Here is a 25,099-nt window from a genome sequence, read left to right as displayed (position 1 = left end):
CAGAAGGTTTCTCTAGTTTATTTTTCCTTTTTAAATTCTACAACAATGTAATGCTCTTTAAAGTAAATCCGACAAAACAAAAATATTCAGCCTGAACCGGGAGCACTGGTTGGTACAGGAGACTTCTATGTTGTACAGCTACACACTCCTCCGACAGACATGAGGAGGTTCAAAGTGCTTATCAAACAGAAGGGGGGAGGAATCAAAAGTAACCCCTTGTAAGAGACCTGCTTGGCACCAGTCCCCCCCCAACACACACACACAATTTTCCGTCAACATGTATGACTTAAGACACTTTGGGGGAGCGTGAGTCCTTGTAGTAAATCATCTGGTCATCGGAGCACTGGTCCAGAATAACCAGCTTTACATCACAATTCTAAAATACAGATGTTCAGTCAATATTCTGGTTGAGGATCAGTTTCTCTAAATTTCTTCAGATGACAAAAAAACATGAATTGATGTGGGTTGAATTTAAAAAAAATTATTTCTGTAAATGAGTGTTTGATAAGTTAATGCCTCTCTTGTTGCTCATCACTTGTCCAAGTATTTTTGTCACTTGTCCACCTTTAACCTCGGCTCCTCTGCACACGTCACCTGCCCACTGGGTCACTTAAACCCAACAGCAGATATGATCAGTGATGTCGCTCTAGTACGATTCAATGGCATCATGCGGTCACTCAGTTAGTTATGCATTTCCTCCGATAGTCAAGACTTCATCATCCCGTATGAACCTCCCCGACTATCTGGCACCAGTGGGCCGTTCTGCTGAAGAAAGATTAAAAGATCTCACCGATAACCAAAGTTGCCGATTGTGTGCTGCACCTTAACGCTCGCGCTGACACAGGGAATAAAATAGAATAAAAAACAAAAAGGCCGTTCTACATGATGTATATCTGGAAAGTCACACTCAGTGGGAATCTGTGTGTGCATGAACAAGCGTGTGTACAAAGTAGAGGTAGTGTTTGTAGATGAGTGTGTATGGCGTCATGTGATATTATTTTGGGTTTAGGCTGCTTGTTTTGGACCTCTGTTCTCTGTGCATAGACTTCTCATTGGCTGCAGACACTCATTGTACATTCATTCTGAATTGTCACATGACACGTGACTCGACCCCCTCCCCCCTCTGAATATGGAAATGGTCCCCGCCACGGATTCTTCTGCCATCAATACGCAAACAGAAATGCCGAGTGTCGCCGTGGCAACAGATCAGAACCTTCTCTCGCTCCTCATCTCAGTAAACGCTGATTATCCGGTGGCATGTTGAATCGTCTGGATTTCAAACAGCAATTCAGCAAGAACAAAACTTTAATAAATTAAAAATAATGATCGCATTTAAACGGGAAAACCACTGCAGCATAAAGACAGGACACCCTGCGTCGCTACAACAAAACAAAAAAAACACCCGTCGTCTTCGACAGGTTGCAAAAGTGTTTTTTTTCTGCAATTAATAACATAACAAAACAGTGATTAAAAAAAACAACTTTTTGTGACTAAGTGAGCCACTATTCAAGGATTCTATACATCTTTCTTAAATGCTATATAGGTATCTGAATATATTATTTTATTCATTTATTTTACAAAACAGTGTGTGTGTGTGTGTGTGTGCGTGTGCAAGAAGTGTTTCTTGTGGGCGTTACAGACGTGTGAATACCTAAGAGCCCTTTCTGTCGCCACTGCGCTCCTGGAACTGTTCAGACTAGAACAGCGGAGCTCACAAGTGAGGTCATGGTGGACTGCGCCCTCAGATAAAGTTATTACACTGAATAAAATGAGAATAGGTTGTCTTAGGAATTTGATGTAAAACGTGTCAAATTCACAACTTTTGCGCGTGATTTCAACCGAGAGACTGAAACGTGTTCAGCTCCCAGTGCCTGCTGGGTAAAAAGTGAAGGGCATGAAGGTATGGCTAACAGGAGAGATTACTCAGAGCCGAGCGGCCAGCAGCTGTTAAAGGGTCGGGTGTTTCAAAGCCTGCTCTACAGATCACTAACTAGTCCTATTTAAGACTCACATGGGTCATTACATTTAAAAAATATATTATAATAATAATAATAACCTCTCCACACTGAATGGGAAAAGTTTTCAAAAGAAGTACTTTGAGAAAGACAAACATCGTGAAACCCTGAACCTGGAGGATGCCGAGTCACCGGGTGGAAACTCAACTCATTAACAGACTGATGCAGATGCTCCACAACACTTTCTTCTTTTCTTCCAAGTATGTAAATTGAGATTCAGCTAAGAGGATTTTAAAGGGCCAGTTCACCAAAATTACAAAATTGTGGATTATCTATTAATGGGTACATATTGTAACAATTTTTTTCCACATACAAATCTGTTTACGTACGACTCAGCCAGTGTAAACAGTTGTAGAAGGGTGTTGATCAAGTCTAAAAAAAATGCATATGATGTCATCAGAGTTGTCTTTCCAAGGATGTGGAGAAGCAGAAGGCCGAGAACGTTTAAAGATGTGGGAGGAGACCAGCGAGGAAGGATCTAGTTTGGAGAATCTATCGCACCTTCAGCTTGAAAAACACTAAAGTCAAGATACATATATCAGCCGCCGCAGCATCAATTTGGACAAAAATTGTTTTTACAAATATATATATATATAATGTAGATCCTCCAACTGTATGGAAGGTTATTACTAAATCAGTGGAGCTATTTTTCAGCACTGTGAGCCACAACAAATGTGTTATTTCATAATCGACTAGACAAATTGCAGAAAACAGGCTCTGGTGTCAGGTTCTCAAATGTAAAAAATATATACATTTCACTATATTCTGATAAAATACAGAACATATGAATTGGTAAAAGGATTGGATGAATCCTCCTGTGGCAGCAGAAATCTCAGAAATGAGATCTCAAAACTACTTAAAAGCAAATTGTATTCCCGGTTAGACCCCGCCGGAGGAAGAGAGGTAACATAGTTTTGCAATTTGGGTGAACCGACCCGTCCAGATTTGCCTCATTGTCATTTGTGACCATCAGCTACCCAGACGGTGTGAACGCTGGTTGACTTCCTCGGGGTTGCCGGGAGATTGTCCATGTTGCTACTGACGATGCATCCTCAAAAGGTAAAGTAGTCCAATCTTTGAGATGATGGGAGGGAAGAGTCTGACGAAGAGTCTGGATGAGCAGAAATGATCCGATGGACCGAAGCGCTCCAAGAGACTCCAGCAGCACAGTGAGACTCCGCCTCCTGGCCCACGGCACCAGGATGTCCATTCTGCCGTCACCGCCACAATCCATGTGTGTGGCAAATGTGTGCATTTGAGCACACGCACATACACATTCACACCGCCCCTGTGCACACCCACCTTCAAGGAGCGCTCGGCATCTCACCAACACGTCATTCAGCTCCTCTGCCACGTCATCCTCCGTATATATACATCTTAGATTCCATCTCTGTGGCGCACACACACACACACACTCGCACAAAGTCCATGGGACATTCTGCTCTTCCTTAGCAGTGCTCCCGTGTCGGCGGCCGGCTGCTCGTCCCCGTGCTCCGAGGCTCAATTGGAGCTGGCTGTGACGGGTTTCTCCCGGTCCAGGTCCAGGGGGGCCGGGCTGAGCTTGAGGCTGCCGTAGCAAGTCTTACAGACGCGGCTGGGGTCGAAAAGCTGCTGGCTTGGCACTGGGATCTTCTGGTCGCAGCAGCTGGCACAGAACACGTTACCGCAATTCCTGCAGAGAAGCACAGACGGGTCACTGCCGGAGCCCCCAGACCGAGAGCTACCGTCAGCGTGCGTCTCCTTTGCACACGGCCCTCTAGATGTGCGACGGGCTCTGCTCTTCACACATGGGAAACCGAGTTAGCTTGATTTGATTGTCGAACAAGTGAAACATGCGAGTGTGAGTCTAGATTTGTTATGAATTCAAAGCTGGCTTCGAGCGGCTTTGAGCTATTGTCGGCTCAAACCTGTAAAACACTCATTAATAGTCATCTATACACTGCTACTACAATTACTTAATCCCATATATAAATGACTCCTTTCCCGAGAGTAACCAGACCAAAATGTGGTTATTTATAACATTCATGATGTTTTTAACAAATGTTTAACAGGATTTAAAAAAAAGTAAATGCAGTGAGGACTATTTTCATCCTGGGAATTATATATCTTTGGAGCACTTGTGAGTGTTTCCGTCAGCGGGGGGGTGGTCAGTATGTGAGGTTGACTTAAAATAAGCTACAATGTGTCAAATGTTACCCAGTGCAGCGCTTTGATGAGTTTCAATAGTTTTGAGACAATGGAAAAGGAAATACTTCTGATGTACTGGAAATAGATGGATTTAAGAACTAGTTATCATTTTAACAAACTAACTTCAGGTTAGCCTGGATCATTTAAACCACATGTAAAGAACAGGATGTGGAAATGTGTCTCCTGTAAACAAACAAACATGATTGTCGTTGCTCCGTCTGATCACAATCCCCCCCCCCCCTCCATCCTGTGGTCACTTCCACTCTGCGGTGACGCCCACTACATGCCGGGTTAGCAGAGGTGCTCACACTCAGTGGTGCTAACTCGATTATTCAGAAAGACACACGTTACCATCACTAGACAGGAGGTTGTAGATACCCAGGCTCAGATTAAGATGTAAGGCCACACACACAAAAACTAGGATTAAAGAAAAGATGATGTAATTCACTCTCGAGTCTCTCGCGTCTTACAGCAGCGGGGGGACTCCGTGTCTCCGGTGCCACGCCGTGCTGCTGGGAGGTGAGAGGCAGACGGCTGGCATGCTGCCATGTTGTGTTGTAAAGGGGGGGGGGGGGGGGGGGGGGTGAGGTTCTGGTGAGAAAGTCCCCATTTTGTTTGTGTATTTAGAGAATATTTTTTCCAGGTGCAATAACGATCAGCCCTCGACCAATCACAGCCCTCCCTCCCTCCCACTGACGGCACCTTGCTCACACACAGCCCAGAAAAACTAATCTGACTGTAAACATCGGCTCAGCTGGACGCACACTCAGGTCAATACATCTCAGACATGGAGAGATTTCCCTAAAAAGTTTCTAACAACTAGAACAGAATGAAGGGAAACCAGATGCAACAGGGAAGGAGGGGGAGGAGCGGAGGGATTAGGGGGAGGAAGGTGCAGTGATGCCAGGGTAAAAGGGTGGGGGTGGAGGGTGTGGCGAGGGGACAGGGGAGCCGGATCTCACCAGACCTCCTGGAAAGGCTCCCTGCCACTGTAGAGAGGGGCAGACAACGGATAAGAACTGCCTGAGCAGTGGAGAACACGTCACACACTTCACACACTTCCTGCTGAAGATGTGTGTGACAGTAAGTATTTTGTCATTCTAAATTCTAGAAAATCGAAGATCGCTACAATCATGAAATGCATTGCTGCACTGTTTCAGACTTCTGTGTTTTGAATGGCGGGAATTTAGATTTTCTTTACACAGATTATTTAATTCCAGATTATTGAGTACAGCTTTATCTGCAGTCCAGATCCCTCTGGATGATCCACATGAATCCGACTCAAATATCTGTGATCAGTGATTAAATCCATTGGAGTTGACCCCCGAACCATCAACCGTCTGATCTAAGGAGCCCGATTCACCCGTCGACCTCTCAGTCCGATCAGAGGTGGCGGGAAATGTGGTAATGAAGCAAAAGATCATTCTCACCTCAAATCTCCAAACGATATCCTGACACTTTGATTGGTCAAAGTTGTTCAGCTATGTCTGGGCTCATCAGTGTAGGACGACACACTCGTATTCAACACCAATCAATAAATGAAATTATGTCTACATCGACGCCATCATGATGTCATCCGGGTTATCTCAGTTTGGGCTTAAATCAATGGGTAATAGAAATCCTGCATTTCAATCAGCAGGTGTGGAGTTCAAAGCTATGAGGACATGCAGGGCTGGTGCAATACAGATAATTGAGTTGCATTATGGGGAATGTAGGATTCAGCATTTTTAGACCCATCCTAGTCGAAAGTCTATCGCAGCCTCTGCTCCCTCTGGACCATTTTTTAAGTTTGTCTCTCACAACTTTGTGTCAATGCAAAACTAAATCACCGCTGTGGTCCTTTAATAAGAGAGCAGACCGGACACGGGACTAAAATGCGTCTTGGGGGACATTTAAAACATTTTAAGGGACCCTTGTGATCGTCTTAACCATATTTGCCGTAATAAGTCATTATTAGAGAGAAGGCTGGACGATAAACTGAAATCTTTTATACGAGTAGCATATTCAAAACAATTTGCAACAAATTAGTCGACGATCACATTTTGAGCTCTGGTCTGCAGAAACGCAAATGACATGTAAAATCCCACCAGAAAGGTTCACTCACAATGAATTTAAGACTTATTACGATAGAGTGTGAACTAGTCTAGTCCAGTCTGGATGTATCTGGATACACAAGTCTGAACAGAAGAGGGAGGGGCTTAAACAGAGGAAACATCTCTTAAAGCCTCAAAAGGACAAACAGGAGAGGTCCATGACAGGGATAGTGGCTGAAGCTTTGATGACCCTCAGTTCATACCTGCAGTGATGCTTCCTGGCGGCGAGCCAGAACCTGCTCTCACAGCCGTAACACTGGGCTGCCAAATGGTCCGGGTACCAGCGAGTCACCTGTAATGTACGGACTCCCCTCAGTTCACAGCTCACCAACCAATAACCATCGTCCACTGACATTTCCAAGAGATCTGAAGTCCATACATGCGAGCTACAAACAACAGTGTGGTTCCTCCCTCCCTATGGCGACGTCGGCCCGGCTGCTCACCTCCGTGTCCTGCTTGTCCACCTGCTCCCAGCTGGCCTCGGAGAACAGCTCTGTGCTGCAGCGCGACAGGCAGTCGGGGTCCAGGTTGTAGTCCGTCATGGAGGTCTGGACACAGGCGAGGAGGCCATCATGCTCAAGTTCAGGGTTCTTACACATTTTGACCAATGGATTTCCAGGACTTTAAACCAAATTTCCATGACCAAACTGAAATCTCGGTATAAACATGAACAATTTAGAAAATTGTGCGTATTGAGAGCGTATGCCGGCTTATATTTTGAGCGTCTTTCTTTAAAAAAACATTAATTATTTCAGACTCGGTGTAAATGAACATGTGATTATAACAGATTTCCATGACTTTTCCAAAACTTTTATGATTTAAGTTTTTTTCATTACATTTCCAGGCCTGGAAATGACCGTTTTCCATGACCGTACGAACCCTGCAAGTTCCAACTTAAATGTAACCGCCCAGGAGGCAAGCAGCTGGTCGGTCAGTTTCACGGTGCGCCTGCCAGCGTCTTACCGCTTCGTCTCCCGTGTCTCCGTTGAACCGGTGGGCGCCGGCGTGCTGCTGCTGGCTCTCCAGGAGGCTCCACAGCTCCCGCACCTGCTTCTTCAGAGTGTCCACCTCCATCTGGTGTCCCGCCTCGATCTGCCTCAGCCTCTGCTGGACGGCGTCCGTGTGCAGGGTCAGCCCGTCGTCGTCGAGATGGCTGCGCGGCGGCTGCTCCGGGCTGACGGCGGCCCGGCCCAGCAGGGCGTGGCACCAGCGGTGCTGGGAGCAGCTCCCTCGTGGATAGAGGATCAGGGAGTTGCAGCTCGCGAGGGACACCTGTCGACTCAGAGGAACCCGCTCTCCGTTCCCCTTGACCCAGTGGTGTCCTCCGCACGGCTCCCCGTCGCAGCTGTCGCCATTATAAAACCCGTCCCCGCTGAGGTCAGCGCTGACGCACTGAAAGGCACCGACAGGGGGTCGCTTGCAGCCCCCGTTTAAAGTTCTGATGAAGCCGTGCTCGCCTGCCTCCACCCCTTGCTCCTTCCTGGAGCACGGCGGTTGGTTCCTGCCATCACTGCAGGGCTGACGAGTGGGCCCAGCAGGTGGCTGTGGGGGGGGCTCCATCCTGCTGCAGGCCTCTTCAGTGAGAGTCTCTGTGGAGCTTTCCATCAGGGAGGCCCTCTTGTCCACCTCCTCCACTGGCTCTGTGACCCCGGGGTCAGGGCAGGTCTCCTCAGCTCCATCGGGCTCTTCAGGCGACCTGTCCACAAAGCCGTTGGTAATAGTTCTGTGGGCTGCAAGCTGTTCTGGCTCATCTGAAACGGACGCACTGGGTCCATGTGCACGCTCCTCTTGTACAGAAGGGATCTCTACGTCCTCAGCTGCCTGTTGCTCCAGCTCCTCTGCCGTCTGTGTGGGTAGACGGGGAGGCGCATCATTCTCCTCAGCTTCCATTACGCCATTTACCGGCTGGTGACCATTGGCAAGTGCTTCTCTCTGGATCTCAGTCCCGTTGACCTCAGCACACCGATCATCCTCCTCCTCGACTTGAGCTACTTCCTCTGACTCAACGGTGTCAGTGACATGTTTGACCGCAGCACTTCCCTCTCTCCGAACATCTGCTCCCGCCTCCTCCTTAGTGGCTTCCTGAAGGATGTTCTCCGTTTGGTTCTCCGCCACGCCCACCACCACAGAGAGCTCCGCCTCCTTTGCTTCCTCTCCTGTTGCTACTGTGCACACAGAGGCTTCCTGTCCGAGCTCAGAGTGCGAGCCCCGCGGCTGCGGGCTGTCCTCGAGTTCAGAGTCGACGCCGTCTGGGTGCGGCCCCACTCCGTTAGGCCGCACCTCCTGATCCGGGTTTCCCCCTCCCTCGGGCCCCGCTGCCATGTTGAGCTCCAGAGAACGCCGGTGGTCTTGCCACTTCTCATTAAGGCTCGGGTCACTGGAGCGGCGGTTCGGCGCCAGAGAGCTTCCCAGCTCACATGCACTGGGCAAGTTGTCGAAGGAGCGAGTCTTCGCACGTCTGGAGGGCAAACAAAAGAAGAATTATGCTCAGGAAACCGCATTTCCTTACATAATAATGGGTTTAAGACCCGGTGATGAATCTACAGATGATCACACAATGTTTAGCTAACAAATAAATGATGTGAGTCTCACATGCAGCACAAACATAATGAAGGAGAAGCATTCAGACCTAGACTCTAACTTAGAGCTAGTCATCATAAATGATGCCATCATTGAAATGAAACCACTTCCTGCAGCTCTTCCTTGATGGTATGACTGTCATGAGACGCACGATAAGCAAAGCATACAACTGGTTCTGTGACTGGGAGGGCCCGAGCAGAGTGTCTAAGCAGTGGAGTTGAAAATCCTGGCCCGCCTGGCTGTGGGAGTCCATGACCCGAGTTTATTTTACATGAAGGAGGAAGAGGGGGGAGGGGTCGGGCGCCAGGCTCACCTGCCCAGGGGCACATCCTCAGGGTAGGGGGCGCATGATTCATCTGAGGGGGTGGTGGGGGAGGAGCTGGGCAGGTAGACCGCCGTCCACAGCATCAGGTTGCGTAAGTGACACACCGGGTGGAGAACCTGCAATAACAGCTGCAAACTTAACTTGGTGTAATCGGAAGAAATGTCAAATTATAGGAGTAAAATAATCCGGAAACAAGTCTGAATATGTAATTCCACAGATACGTTTCCTTTAACATTACTAACGTGATTTCATCCTTTGTCTTTAAACCAGGACGGGCAGTATCCCCTTCCTGGATAACGTAAGGCTCAACACTTCAGACAGTGAGAGACAGAGGACGTACTGTCTCGGAGTGGGAGAAGTACAGCATGTTCCTCAGTGCGCGGTTCGCCGGCCTCAGCAGCGACCAGACGGAGCAGGTCCGCTCCTGGACGTGGCGGTCCTCCCTCTCCTTGCCGCTGTTACACAGGAAGGTGCCGAACAGACAGGAGTAGGTGTGTTGCACCAGTTTCACCTGCACACACACACACACCGATATGTAGAGCCTTGGAAACACACTTCAGGTGTGATCTGAAGAGCAGAGATGACAGGAGGTCACAATCAGGAAGGGACATGGATGCACTTCAATCAGAGGCTTCCACTACTGCATGACAGCTTTCTGAAGCATCTGGTCTCAGACACCGCACTTTGTACGCACCAGGAAGGCCTCATTAAACTCAAAGGAGCATGGGAACTGCCTCTGCAGCTGGTGAACACAGTCCAGCCACTGCAGGAAGACAGGGCAGCGCTCGTTCACGTCCTCAGAGTTCTCTCCGTGGCCGCAGCGGTCGGCAAACTTGTGGCCGAAGTCGAGCCAATCGGTCTCCAGCAAAACCTGGAAGCCCTGCACAAAGACGTCGCCAGATCTTTGACTCGATGGAACGATAGCGTTCTTTCTTTTTCTCTCAAAAGTGAACACAACTTTTTTACTGTATCAATTCTATCCTAGATGCATTAGTAATATCCCATGTATTACATCTCATATGACGATGGTAGGGAGAGTTTACATGGGAACACACCCCGAAAATTGTAAAAGAGGATATCTGACAAAGGTAGCAAGGGTCAGTGATGCAACTGGAAGCAGAAGAGTCTTCTGTACCTCAATCGTGCGGTAGTACGGGTCCAGCAGCACCTTGGACAAAGCAACGATCTGAGGCGTGCGGTCCCAGCCGTCAGAGCAGTGCACCAGAACGGGCCGGTGGTCTCTGTCCACAGCGTTGACCACTAGCAGCGCCGCCTTCAGCAGCAGGGACAGGTGCTGCAGCCACTTGGTGCTCTCCAGGGCGGAAAGCCAGCTGCAGGCACACAGAACAAAGCACATCAGAGGAGTACACAGTACGGCATGTATAGCTTCATCTAGGTAGCAGCAATGTCTCTGACTTTGTACAGCTAAGAGCACCACCATGATGTAAGAATGTTCGGTAAATATACCATCTTAATATTTTTCATATGAGGAAAATAAGTCTTAACTGATCAATATAATGCTCCTATAAATATAATGCTCCTATTTTAAGCCTGTATTAGCATAATGCATACCTCTGGATTTAAATCTGCAATAACTTATTTTGGCCACTTGAGGGAAGCAGAAACAAGCTGTGAACAAACATCTTCCCATCTTTTTGAAGTTGTCAAACATTAATATAATATATTGCACTCTTCTGATAAGTGCTCAACCATGTTCACCAGCTAGCTGCTGACCGTGCCTGCCGTTTGGCGGCGATGGCCACTTCAACCAACAATTACAAGATAACTAGCTCTGATAAAGCCACTGGACACTACCTGCTCAGCACCAAACGGTAATATTCCAAAACATTACATGCAGCCACCGATATCAGTCAGGCTCCCATTCTATCATCATTCAAGCAAGCCCTCAAAACCCACCTCTTCAAACTCGCTTCACCTGCTAGCACCCTCCACTCCATGACTCACTCTGCGTATCTTCTCCAGTTTTTGTTTTAGTTTAGTTCTGTTTGTCTATGCCTTATGTAAAGCATCTTTGAGTGTCGAGGAAAGCGCTATATAAATTCAAAGTGTTATTATTACTATTATTATACACCTTGATCTACTTCAATTATGAGCACATGTTTCACTTGATGTATCCGAGTTATTATCCGAACCAGTATGTGTGGTTTGTATCGTCTCTAAACACAGCTTGTGTGAAATAAACAAACAAGTCTATGACAGTTTATTTTAAGTCTACAAGTTCGTTCTATCATGCTTTTTAAACTAGCCGGCGTCTGGCGGCCAGGCCTCGGACACACGGGCTGGACACAGCCCAACATATCTGAATATCACAAAGGAGGGGAAAATGTGTGCAACCTTCTGTTTTTTTGCATAAAGTTTGCTGAACTAATAATCAAATAAAGAAAGTACAAAGGTATATGTACGTGTGCTGTATGTTTGTGTCAAGAAATGCTGGATTAGGATCCAGAGTTGGGAGGATTTGTGTCCGTTATTGTCCTCTGATTGGATCTTCGAATCAATTTCAAAAACTTTCTCTTAAACCAGAGAAATTCAATTACATCGCTGTAGTGTTGAGTCAGGGAGTGCAGGCAGAAAGAAATCCTCCACTTTGGAGTTGGGCCAGGTTTTTTAAATTAAGCACAGATGTATAGCCAAGGCCAGCTGTGATTACTAGGTACTGACCGTCGCAGCAAACTTTTGAGTTTCATAGTTTTAGCCTTCAGAGCTTTAAAGTTCCGGCTGTCGGAAATCAGAGGCACTCCTGGGGGGCATAACAAATAAACGTACTTGGCTGGATCAGGCATCTGAGTGCAGAGGAAACGTAAAGACTGGAAACTCTTGCGGATGGAGTGGATGTTGGCCATGCCCATAAACACCACCTCACTGTTGGGATAGTACTCTGGGAGAGGAGGAAAAACATTATGAAAGAAAACTAGCTTTTCATGTTCGCACACAGAACAATCACATTTGCTGTGAACTGAGCTCCAGAATCCACAGCATCCAGTCGACCTAATTCTGCTTGCAACCAGGGACCGAGCTGAGAAGACCTACCTGGACATTCACAGCCTCCCCCTTTGGCCCTGTTAGCTACGGCAGCAGCATAGGACCTGGCGTCCAGGATCAGTAACTTGTGGGGCTGGGTGGCCAACGTCACCGCCGAGCTGTTGGTCATGGAGGATTCTGACACAGACATCAAATACAGCAAAGATTACGTCTCAGTACAGGCTGTATGCATGCAGGGCTTCATTATCACAATCAAGAAGTCCCGCAGACATGAATAAGTTCCATCCATCAGAATGGGTTCGACATGAACAGTTACTGAGAGCTGCGAGTGTTAAAGTCAGCTGCTTCAGACTCGCTGTTCGTGCAGATGGCGAGACGTTGTGGTAACATCCTCTTGTGTGTGATGGTAGATGTGTCGTCAGCTGGAAGTGTGTGTACACTGCGTGTCAGTCAGTGAGAGGGTGAGGAAGGCCTACGGTGTGAGTTCTTACCAAAGTCGGTGTCAGGCAGGTCGGTGCCGTTGGTGTAGCCGCCGTTGGAAATGTGTTTGCGGGAGCTGCCGTCCACGGCGCAGGCCTTGGCGATGGACTGGACCAGGTGCTCGTCATCGGCGTTCCTCCAGCCCCACCAGCTGACCTCTGGCTGACCGCAGCGGGCGATCACAGCTCCAGTGGTCGGGTGCCTATGTTGGGATGGCAACGGGGGAGGAGTTAGCCAAAACATAAGTGAAATTTAGAGAAGACTATGGTTTATTTCTTATTGAAAGGAAGATAATACAGTTTGCTGCTACAGTATGCCAAATACAGTAAAACTGAGACGTGGGTTAGGAAATCATTTAGGTCCTAATTGTTCAAACTTTGTCTCTTGTTTATTTCGGGTTCTGTGACGCACAAAACAGGCGTACAAAGTTTCCATTCTGTGGTTTAAGTAGTTGTCCAAAAACAAAAATTAAAAAAGGTTCTCACGCACTGTTTGTTAAATATAACAGGCATAATGTACTGTTGCCATGACGCAGCGTATTTCATTGGTTAAGTCGTGTGTTGACAAACTCTGAATGGAGACAACTTGACCAATGTTGCCTGGAGGGATTTATCAAGTACTGTATTTTTTGCACTATAGGGCGCACTAGATTATAAAGCGCACTGTCAATGAATGGTCTATTTTCGATCTTTTTTCATATATAAAGCGCACCGGACTATAAGGCGCATTAAGCGGAAAAAAAACAGTCAGATAAGTCAGTCGATCAAACTTTATTAAACGCGTTCACAATAATTCTCAACATTATTCAAACGTTAATGAGCGTATTCACAATAACTACCAACCTTATTCAGTTGTAACACGTAAAATACAACACAATACACTCACTTTTTCAGTTTATTCCTCGTCCACAAATCCTTCAAATTCTTCATCTTCAGTGTCCGAGTTTAACAGTTGGGCGATTACGGCATCCAACATGCCCGAATTCCCCTCGTCATTATCCGAGTCAGTGTCGTTGCAGTTAGCTGGCAGTTCAGTGATGATTCCGCCTTTGTGAAAGCTCGGACCACAGTTGAGACTGATACCTTAGCCCAGGCATCCACGATCCATTGGCATATAGTGGCGTAAGTCGCCCGGCGCTGTCTCCCTGTCTTGGTGAATGTGTGTTCGCCTTCTGTCATCCACTGCTCCCACGCAGCTCGCAGTTTAACTTTGAACGCCCTGTTGACACCAATATCTAGCGGCTGGAGTTCTTTAGTTAATCCACCTGGAATGATGGCAAGCTCCGAATTAGTTTGCTTCACTTGGTTTTTGACAGCATCGGTGAGATGGGCGCGCATTATGGTGAAGCACAGTATGTATTACTCCGCGACGCTCCTGGCTACGGTAGCCGTAATGCTGCAAGCGGTGCGGCTTTGTAGTTTACCAAAGTCGTACTAAAACATTTTGACTTAGCGCCGTGAGCGCCTTGTACCACACAAAATCGCTTAGAGGTCAGTAAGCAAAACCAGAATTAATCCAAAGTTACGGCGCTACGGATTATAAGGCGCACTGTCGTTTTTTGAGAAAATTAAAGGCTTTTAAGTGCGCCCTATAGTGCAAAAAATACGGTAGCTGTGGTTTTCCCCACAAAAGTAACCCCTGTGCACAGAGACTCACAGAGACACTGTTATGAGCCATAAAGATTTTATCTGAAGATGTTTTAATTCCTTTCACAAACAAAAGTGCCAATCATATCAAGAAAAGAACGCATTGCCACGTGGCAGTTAACAAGCTTGACCTTCTGCCTTGATTCAAACACACCGACCTATAAACCACAGCAGGAAACCTCTTCCAGGAGCGGAAGGCGGCCACATTTTCCAGCTCCTTGTCAGTGATCCAGGCCGGCACCAAGAGCTGCTGAGGATAGCTGGGACAGAGCCTGGCGGAGCACAGGGACACGCAGGGAGCAAAGATGTAACCAAGAGAAAGGGGGAGCACCACAGGGCTGCGATGGAGCAACTAAAGTCTCCGTCTACAGACACCTAATCCTGGGCTGGGCTCTTATCAGCCCAGGGTGTAGCGTCTGTGCACTACAAGAACACAAACACCCACTGTCTAACACACACACACACACACACACTGACTTGTGCTGGTTGCCAATGAAAACAAAGAAAGGACCCATGTTCTCGCTGGCAGTGGTGTGAAATCAACACAGCAGCAGGGCTTCTGAATGAAAGCTACGATTACCTGAACTTGCTGTTGATGTCAGATATCCTCCAGGCGTTCTGGGTGTCAAAGCCCATCCTCTCAACCTCGTTCTTGAACCAGGAAGTCACGTGTTCCCCTACATAGAGCAGAGATGCCGTGATGGGACCGGAAGGGAGCAGAGGTTCTACCGGGGTCATGCGAGCGAGAGAGAGAGAGAGGGTGGAGGGGGGGGGGGGCTACCTGGTCGACAGAGCTCGCCGTGCTGCTCCTTCTCGCCAGCGTACACCTCCATACACCAGGCGTGGAAGGCGAAGGAGAAGAGGTTCTCCAGGCGAGAGGGAGGGCTCACGACCACGTTCAGGCGCTTCAACCATTCCTGACACTGCTCGAAGGTGGAGAACTGACACCTGGGGAGCAACGCAAAGGCCAACGTTACGCCGTGATCAAGCTACAAAACAGAATCAAAGTATAAGGCTGGCACACGTATCGATAATTACTTCTGAGATTTGAGCAAATACTTGCCTGTACTGTTAAATGTGGACAGCACATATATCCCTTAATCAAAGAGTAAATCACTACCTCTCTTTCTAGAAATGCTCAGTTCATGGAAGGTCGTGTCGCAATCCCATAAAGCAGGCTGGTCCGTCCTCGCTGTGTTCCTCAAGGTACGGAAAACTCAACATTGTGAATTCTGGAGCTAAATAGCCGTTAATAACGAATGTGTTCTTGTGATCAGTTTTTAAACGTCATTAAGTGCTGTTTTCGAGCTGTACCAAATAGGTTGAAGCTTTATTCACAACGTTGACAACACTGCACACAAAGGGAGGCACGTACTGACATGCTGTATTTCCATGTAAAGGTGCATTCACACCAAAAGCGAAACTATTTTCTTACTCGCTCGACCATTAGCTGTGTTCAAGCCATAAGCGTTGAGACGCTCCGCGAGGGGCGGGGCTTATCTCTGTGTCTCGTCTCCGTAGAGACAGTTATCATTTCCTTCATCCACCAGAATAACTAACCGCTAGTTCTGCTTTATACTTGTTGTGGACATCCCACACACTAACGCCCTGGTGTTTGGGTTCATGACATTAATATCATATATATATATTAAAACATGACATCACCCGTAGGCTCACTCAGCTCGGTCACTTTCACCGATGAAGTTACTGTTACGTCTGAAAGACTTCCGCTTCCAGCGCTACGAGAGCGGAACTCAAGAGCTGATTGGCCCGAGTTGCGAGATGACCGCCTCAAAGTTGAAATATTTCAACTCCGGGAGAAAATTGCGCCGCTGAAAACGCGTCGCCCCAAACGCCCCGCCCGGGAAAATAACGTGTCTATCGCAGCCACGCGCGTCTGTACGTTGACCTTTCATGGGAAAAAATAGTTTCGCTTTTGGTGTGAACGCACCTTTACTATTCAAATTGAGGATTTCGTTTGAGTTTTTTAAGGCTGATGATGATCATTTGACGGCAGACATTTAAAGCTGCGTTGGAAAACCTAAATAGAAGCTTGGACATAAAGAAATGACATTGGGTTCAGCTCTAGTTGTTTTATTCGCCCACATTGTACCAGCTATATTTTCTGGGTTTTAAAAAAACAGGTGCTTAGTTTTGACAGAAAGGGACTTGGACTAAGCGTTGAAGGGTGAAGGACGACGACGATATGAACCTGTACGGCTGACGGCTCTTTGCCGCCGGCAGTTTTAGTCGCTCTGTGTTCAGTAGAAACAAACCTCCTTGTGTTTCTTGGTGAAGCTGTCCTGTTGGCTTCGGGTCATTCTGGGCCCATCTGGGTCAAACATACAGTGTCTGGCTGTAGGATTCCTCTGTTACCCTTGTAGTGTGTGCCATGTTTAAGTGGTAACCATAGCAACCTACGCCTCATGGCTTCGTCCTTTCAGCTAATTGTAACGCCTAAACCATCCTGCATCTGGACTTCTGTGAGAAATGTCAGAATAAATGCAGGTGATCTTTTGTTATTTGGTGTTTTCTGTAACTTAAAAAAATATATACATGTTCCTTTCCCTTTAATGAAGAGGTACTAGAAGGAATGACTTTAGGCTGCAAGACGGGTCCTACCTGACGACCTGACAGTCCTTACAGGTGACATGGAGCTGGAACATCTCCCGACACTCCACGTTCTCTACGAGCTGAAGAGGAACCTGCGGAGAGAAAGAGTGGGAGCATCAACTCTTCACCCGGTCACACTTTGAAGGCAACGTCAACAAGCATGACGAATAAATCCTGAATATACCCAAACGCATGCGGTCAGTACAAGTCGTGCGTTGGACTGCAACGGACGATAGTTTTAGGAAATTAGTGGTGGTCGACAGTAACTCCGTCACAAGTGCTGTAATTTCACGTTTCAATTAAAATATTTCATTGTATGAAAAAAAGGAGAAAAAACACCATTCATCCACATGCTCCTACAAATATACAGGTCACACATATTATTGGTTCAGGTGCATTTTCATAAATTTTTCACATCACATCTCCCTGAGCCCTGTTAATATACATTATCTTTTTTTAACTTTGAGTGTCGGAGCACAAAAACACTCGGGACAAGATCCAGAAGAGCCTGCATTCGTATTTCCCATTTGGCGCAGATCTACCGCCTTATCTTTAATAAGCAAATATCATTCAGAGCACAAAACTGTCATGTGCTTTTGACTGAAGGGACTACTTTGAATACCGCAGGGAAATAGCTGAGCGCAGCGGGGGTTCATGGAAAGGTGTGGCTCAAGCTGCTGTTCACACAGTCCATGCAGTCGGCAGCCAGCCAGCAGGTCGATCTGCAGCTTTAACGCCTGTCTGGATACATTTTGCAGACACATATTTTTTGCACTTGGTGTTAAATAAGGATAAACAAACCAGGATTCTACTCCTCCAGGCAGTTAACAGACAGCCACACGATTATTATACACACACGTCAACCACTCCACCTCGTGCCGCTCTTCTGAGTACTTACTGACACCTCACAACAACAACAACTCTATCCAAAACAAAAACAGAGAGAAGTACAATGTGAGTGATGCACGTCTATCTTCGGTCTGCACGAGCAGCAACCACCGGATGTTTGAGCATCCTGCTGCCACGACTTAATTCCTGCCCTCTAATCTACAGCCCTAATCTGGCCGACTTCAAAATTCCTAGGATGCTTGTTAACGGGCTCTCGCTCTCTTGCAGCTACGCCCCCCCCCCCCCCCCCCCCCATATGTGTGTGAGCTCCCGACACCTCCGCCGTGGGATGCAGACGCCTCGGCAAGCCCGTCCAAATGTGTGTGAAGAGAGCGTGAGCGCAGAGAGGCTGAGGGCGAGCCAAGACCCGGGGGCTCGTGAAGGTCCAATTAACCTCTGCAAAGTGTGACGGGCAGCCAGCAGACCCCAGGAAACAGATGGATGCAACCATCAGAACCACCGACTACATCTCATACATGTGAAGGTTCGACTAACTTCACGGCATCATTTTTGAGCAGTTTGACGCACTGCCAACATTCGGGATTCGGTACTTGTTACTGTTTTCAAACTATATAAAGTAACTGAGAAGAAATACCCTGAAAATAAGGATTGACGTGGAATACTGCAAGCCGGAGTTTTGACACCAATACAGGAATAAAAATATTTGTCATGCCTTTAGCTGATTGGATATAAGCAAAACAAAAGACTCAGATGTTACACGTTAAAGTCAAACAGCTGGACAACAACTTGCCTTCATCTTTACCTTGTCCCAGTCACGGTCAAATGTGTTTAGTTTGTGTACTATTTAGTCTGGTTCGGCTCCGCAGCGCACAAATTAAAGCTGACCAAATAAAAATAACTACCAGGGTCAAAATTTCTTTCTGATCTACTGTACACACAAACTCATTCCCCTCCACTGTCTCACTGTTTAAGTCGCTTTGGAACAACACAGACAATACTTGTTGAGAGGAGCTTTTCATTGTTGGTTCTGGTCTTTTGGTTATCAACTCTTAAGGGTATAAGAAATAAGTTTCTCTTATTTTTAGATGATAAGTTCTGAGGGAAGGAACTGAAACAGCCAAAAGCTTTCCCCGAAGCTCTTGATTGGCTGCTCTCACGCGTCAGAGGCAGAGCAGCCTGGTTATCTGAACATAACATACGTGTTTCCTCAAACATTCGGAGTGCGATTTCTTAATACTTAAAATAGGATATAAATAGATTATGAGAGATAGTACACTTAACAACTATGTATTATTTTTTTCCCAGTACCACAATTCCATGCAACCCTTCAGTGCACAAAATAGAAGATACAGTAGGAACTTGTGTATATATATGTGTATGTATATATATATTCATTCATTTGTACGTTATTATTATGTTTGTATGTGCTGTGCCAAAAGGATGAATTAAGTCTTGGTTTTCTCTCAATCTAGTAGTTGAACTATAAGAAGCTACTTAAAATATAAGAAATAACTCGTTAAGTGAACATCTTTTCCGTGGGACGTTTTCTTAGAAAAGGGGTCACACTTATAGGCAACAAGGCCAGTCTCTCATTTCTAACATGGTGGAGAGAGAGAGAGAGGTGGAAAGAGAGGAGAGAGAGCGAGAGAGAGAGCGAGAGAGAGAGAAACCAAGGCAACGGCAAGAGCGGAGAGAAAGCTCATTGGCAGGCGAGTGTAAAACCAGAAGTGATGAAGAGTCACGCGCCATGTGCTGCCGGTGCACATCAGCTTCGAATGGCCCGGCCACCACGGCGCTGGCACAATGGGCCCGACTCCGTCCATTCACAAAGCATTAACACACACTTTCACGCGGGCCCTCGAGTCGAGACAACGCGGTTAATTCTTCGACTACTTTGAGAGACATTCGCTAAACCAGATGTGACCTTGAGGCTCGACGCTCACTTTCCAGAGGTAACTCACGTTGACGACGGACTCTTTGAACTTGATGTGTAGGCGGTAGTTGGACACGGCGATGATGGCATCCTCTGCCCTCCCCACATACTCTGTGAACTCCCCATGCAGCTCAGGAAAGGGCACCTAGCAACAGCAGGAGATAAAAACATGTCATACACGCGGTTGAGTCACACCGATCAGCAGATCGTGAAGCATGGAGGGCGGTTATTGGAGCGATTGTTTTACTAGATATGCTCATCATGACTGTTTTACAAGTTGTATCAACCTATATTCACTGCAGCCGTCGGCCAGTTATACATTTCATTCTTGCAAGGAAAAATATGGTTATCACATATACAGGACTGTCTCAGAAAATTAGAATATTGTGATGAAGTTCTTTATTTTCTGTAATGCAATTAAAAAAACAAAAATGTCATGCATTCTGGATTCATTACAAATCAACTGAAATATTGCAAGCCTTTTATTCTGATTTATTGCTGATTATGGCTTACAGCTTAAGAAAACTCAAATATCCTATCTCTAAATATTAGAATATCATGAAAAAGTATACTAGTAGGGTATTAAACAAATCACTTGAATTGTCTAATTAACTCGAAACACCTGCAAGGGTTTCCTGAGCCTTGACAAACACTCAGCTGTTATAAATCTTTTTTTTTACTTGGTCTGAGGAAATATTAAAATTTTATGAGATAGGATTTTAGAGTTTTCTTAAGCTGTAAGCCATAATCAGCAATATTAAAAGAATAAAAGGCTTGCAATATTTCAGTTGATTTGTAATGAATCCAGAATGCATGACATTTTTGTTTTTTTAATTGCATTACAGAAAATAAAGAACTTTATCACAATATTCTAATTTTCTGAGACAGTCCTGTATAACGCAGCAGCGATAACTTTTTCCATAATAAACTAGTAAACCTTTTATAGAACACAACAGCTTTATTTTAAAAAAGAAGCTTATGACCATTTAGGCCGCAAAACATGAGCGTATGACGTACTGAATAACAGATATTGAAATACTTTTCTATTTACTGTCGGATTACAGCGTTTCGGATATCACATGACTTGAGACTTTGCTTCTGAGACGGGTTAAACTGAAAGTGAGCTTAAGTCACGTGTTGTTACAGCGATTATGTAACTGACTACAGAGGGGAGACTCACCCACATATAAACACATGACTGTCAGGTTAACCGTTTTTTTTTTTTTTTTAACAGCACAAGATAAGCGGCAGATTCCCCACCTGCATGTTCTCTTCCTCCAGAACGGGAGACTTTTTGGGGAAGATCTCATTGGCCTGGATACATTCCAAGCTCTGCTGCCCCATCTCCTCCTGCAGAGAATTTTTTTTTTTTTTTACTCTTTACTGAACTGGTATGAACTTTAACAACTACAACCTTCTTTCAGTCATATTGCTTTCTTTAGTTCATACATGTCTTTTAAAACATTTGTCCAGGGAAGGCTGGCTGAGTATTTTCTGGTTTATCACCCCGACAGTGGCATTCACAGCTTTGGAAACTAAGCTGCACTGTAGGAACGGTTTGGAGAGTTCAAACCGAACTAAAAGGGGGAAATGAAGTGCTACTTCTCCACTTTGCCTCCATCTCCCCAGCTTTGATTGGCTTTCACATTAATGTTACAAATGGCGGAAGTGTCACAACCCTTATTGTAACAGAGAGTTGATTTAAAGTGACGGCGCTGCATTGCTGCTGCTTTGAAGGAACGTCTTCTCCTTCCCACCCACATGACTGTAATGTGCAACCCAGGCTAATTTACTACAATCACGCCGCGCCACCGAATAACAGACGCCAGAGTCGCTCTAAAACTAGAAATGGTCATTCATTTACACGAGATCCTGAAAAAAAAAAAGGGAGAGCCTAAATCAAATTTCTGGTTGACAAAATCTAATTATGCACCCGTTTCATTTAAAAGGCAGTTTTCATCAACAGGCTTTCATGGTGGCCCAATGTTTTGAGGTGGTGTTACGCAACATGTTTCACAAAGGGTGCCTATCAGTGGGGAATGTGCGGCATGAATATACAAGCAGAGTCGTGGTTTTGTCCTCAAAGGCAAACTGATCAAAAACTAAAATGACCTTGAGTTGACAGACATCAACAAGAGTCCATGTGCCGTGTGGCCAGAGCAGAGTTCAGTCTGAACGCCGTGCAAAGAAAGATTACGGTGGCCGAAAGAGATGGCAGATAACTGACAGCGGCAGCACTTTCTGCCAGACGCCGAGTCAGCATGAGCCGATAGACACAGTGGTCGCGGTTGGAGGAGCAGCCTGCTGAGGCCAGCCAGGGGGCAGCTGCCACACAGCGGCAGGCCAAGAACACAAAAACTCAGACAGTCATCGATCAACAGGCGACACATCCGATCCAGTGGTTATGTCACGATGCGACGATACAACACTCAAAGCTCCCCTGCTTAGACAGCAGCCTTGGAGAACCTTTGATACTGTTGCAGCTGATTTGACTGTCTGCATCCCGGTAACCAGAGCTGATTGAAAGTGAAAATCGATGGGAGAGTTTCTAATCCTGCAGAATGCACCCAGGCCACAGGACACACAGCAGTAACTGTCCAAAGCATGCATGAAGTGACGGTACTTTACCATGGCCCCTGAGAAGGAGAGCGGGTCACCCAACAAGGAACTCCTGCCTGGATCAGTCTGTGCAGAAAAAGAAAAAACAGAACGTTGAGGTTATTCGAGCAGCTGACATATAAATTATATATGGGACACAAAGGCCCTCTTATATGTGGACTTATCACAACTTAAATTCATGACGCACATGTTAAAATGTATTATTAAATAAAATATAGAATGTCCCCAAAACAATGCATGTTCAACCAATAAACAATGTAATTCCTGTGTTTTTTATTCACCAAATACCTTACTAGTTGCCCCAAAAGAGCACATTGAATCCCGTCAACAACTGTATCTACTCTGGCTGGAATTAATACCAGGAAACGATAAACAAGGCCAACAGCCTTCTCTAACTTGTAGGACATCTGTTGCTATGTTTAGACTTCATGCGGACCGATTTTAAAGGATTTCTTCAGAAAAACAAAGCAGGGAGATGCAACTGCTGATTTATTGTATTTGTGATATTGTTCGCAGGTATTAGGATGTGTAAATACTTTGTCAGGGAACGGGTCTAAGCTATGAACCGATTGAGCAGTCATGTTCAAAACTTCCAATCGCACATCAACTTACATGAAATGACACTAGAAGGGAAGACTTGGCTAGCTTCAGTGAAGCTGTTATTCAGTTGCATCAATTATAATAAAGAGGGACAAACATACTGGAGGCCACATGGAAAGGAACAGCAGATGGCTGGAAATGTCAAATAAAAATCGGTTGTGAGAGTTAACTTTTAGACTTACCGCAGACAATCAGTAACGGACAATGAGTCGTCTTGATGATCCTGTTTGGATTCTCTCACAAGAAAGACATGGAAATCTGTGAAAAGTAAGGCAAATGTGCAACTGAATCATAAAGCGGATGGTTTTCCTTACAAGCAGCAGACTCTTTCACTGAGACATTCACGCTACAGAAGCTCTTTTGATTTACTTGCAAATATAGCTGCACTGGTGGTCAGAGTGGCTTGCGTATGAGCTCAGAGATACCACTTAAACTCAGTTGTGGAATGGAAAAAAGCCAATTGGATATTGAAGCACTAGATCGTCAGTCGAGCCAACATACAGGCACGGTATCGTCCCGCTAAATGGCTTTGTAGTTCAGAAATAAACAAAAAACACATTCATGCATACTATACATTTCAAACCCCTGTCGCTCGGTCAATACAAGCTCATGGAAGGTAGATGTACCAGCTCAATGGAAACATTATGTGTGCAGGTAAATCCAAATGTTCTTGACATCATGACAGAATGTACTGTGATATCGCCCGACATCTCTTTTCAAAACAGGCAACGTGTGGAGAGACCTCTCAGCATACAGGCCCACGAATAGTTGTAAAGGTCAGCCAGTCATACAGAAACTGAAATCTGATCTGAGAATGACCGGGGAGTGAGCAACAAAGCACCTCAGCACACCTTCTCGGGAAGATTTACGATTCCAAAGGGCAGAATTGAGACAGAAAAGTCAGACGAGGAGCTGCCTGCTGGTTCAGAGTGGAGTGAAGCAGCCAGGGGGTGTCATTACTTCCCTGACTGAGGAGTCCAGCTTCTACTGCCCGGTGCTACCTGATAAAGCATATCTGCCCCGCACACACACCCACACACACGCACCTCTGTTTACCGCAGCGGGCTCGTAACACCGGCCCCCTTCGAGCCGTAACGGTGCTCCTGTCCCGCGACAGGCCGCCGTGCAGCGCAGGTTGCTGCATGATCAAACAGAAAGCCTCAGTCTACAAAGCTACCGATGCGGGCAACTTTCAAAATAGCGACCGAGGCGATAAATTGACTGACTGCAAAATAATAGCGCGAGAAGAGACGCATCGACGCGGTCGGATAGACACTCAGAAGGATTAGCGTGGACGTTTACGAGCACATAACGTTACTTTGCGTCCGAAAAGAAAACACTCAACTATCGATTGCTGAAACGTTAACAAGTTAGCATTGGGTGGGGACATAACAGTGGCGTGGGTAATTAACACAATAAGCTCTAACTATATACCCATAAACAACACCAAACGATTCTGAATAGTCTTCAGAGGGCGAGACGAGATAACTTTAACACAACGTCAACAATTAAGCTCGCTAACGTTTAGTAGTCATGTATTAGAATAATTCAGTTAACATACGAGTTAAACAACGGACATGTCAAAAGTAACTAGCTGAATAACGTCAACCTCACTGCTGCTCGTCCTTCTTTTAGAGTAAGTTAACGTCCACGACAGCTTTGAGCTAGACTGTCTGCAGCTAACGCGAGCTAACGTCAACAGTTAGCTAATGCATAGTTACCATTCCGCTCGCGAGCCGGCGGTTAGTCCGACCCGGATGTTGGGATAGAAAGCAGCATGCACGAGTGCACCGGTGCTGTTGCGTTGCACGGCGCTCAGTGTTACCCCGCAGAGACCCGCGCCAGTGAGCGGGCTAGCTAACGGTAGCGGCTGAAGCTACTGTTTTTGTTATTATGAGATGGAGGGCGGAACCCAAAGCGGAGAGGCCTTCTGTCAAAAGCGACCACAACCGGCGGACTCACCGAGAGGGAACGGAGGCACGGGAAGTTCGCAGCCAACGATTCATCCGAAAGCCCGTGCGATATTACTGACGGCGAATGAACCTCGATCGAAATACGTGTTCGTCATATCCGAGCCGAGGCCAGCTTCACTGCGTCCCTCTCCAGCACCGAGCCGTCGTCGCCATCGCCGCGAATTCTCCAGCCCAAGAACCCCG

At 46.3% G+C, this 25,099-nt stretch overlaps 1 protein-coding gene across 6 annotated transcripts; it reads right to left on the bottom strand.

Moving 5' to 3' along the window:
- Positions 1–2: 2 nt before the first annotated feature.
- Positions 3–25,099, bottom strand: mtmr3 (myotubularin related protein 3). 6 transcript variants are annotated; one of them, XM_056420075.1, is made up of 22 exons: positions 24,906–25,098; positions 23,990–24,081; positions 23,126–23,201; positions 22,353–22,409; positions 20,985–21,074; positions 19,753–19,869; positions 16,952–17,034; positions 15,111–15,277; positions 14,910–15,006; positions 14,488–14,601; positions 12,695–12,885; positions 12,252–12,380; positions 11,988–12,099; positions 10,336–10,531; positions 9,895–10,080; positions 9,541–9,711; positions 9,189–9,316; positions 7,259–8,753; positions 6,739–6,843; positions 6,499–6,587; positions 5,165–5,191; positions 3–3,687 (listed from the first exon to the last, which is right to left on the bottom strand). In XM_056420075.1, the coding sequence occupies exons 4-22, from the start codon at positions 22,353–22,355 to the stop codon at positions 3,516–3,518; spliced, it is 3,672 nt and encodes a 1,223-aa protein (XP_056276050.1). In that variant the 5' UTR covers positions 22,356–22,409; positions 23,126–23,201; positions 23,990–24,081; positions 24,906–25,098; the 3' UTR covers positions 3–3,515. The 6 variants fall into 6 exon arrangements, with proteins under 6 accessions (XP_056276050.1, XP_056276051.1, XP_056276056.1 ...); XM_056420076.1 differs by lacking the exon at positions 24,906–25,098 and adding an exon at positions 24,665–24,871; XM_056420082.1 differs by having other exon boundaries at positions 3,588–3,687; positions 5,170–5,191; positions 24,906–25,099.

Source organism: Pseudoliparis swirei, chromosome 7, assembly GCF_029220125.1.
Source record: "Pseudoliparis swirei isolate HS2019 ecotype Mariana Trench chromosome 7, NWPU_hadal_v1, whole genome shotgun sequence".
Classification (NCBI taxonomy): Eukaryota; Metazoa; Chordata; class Actinopteri; order Perciformes; family Liparidae; genus Pseudoliparis; species Pseudoliparis swirei.
The sequence above is the reverse complement of the archived record's forward strand: the minus strand, read 5'-3'. Positions and strand labels throughout refer to the sequence as shown.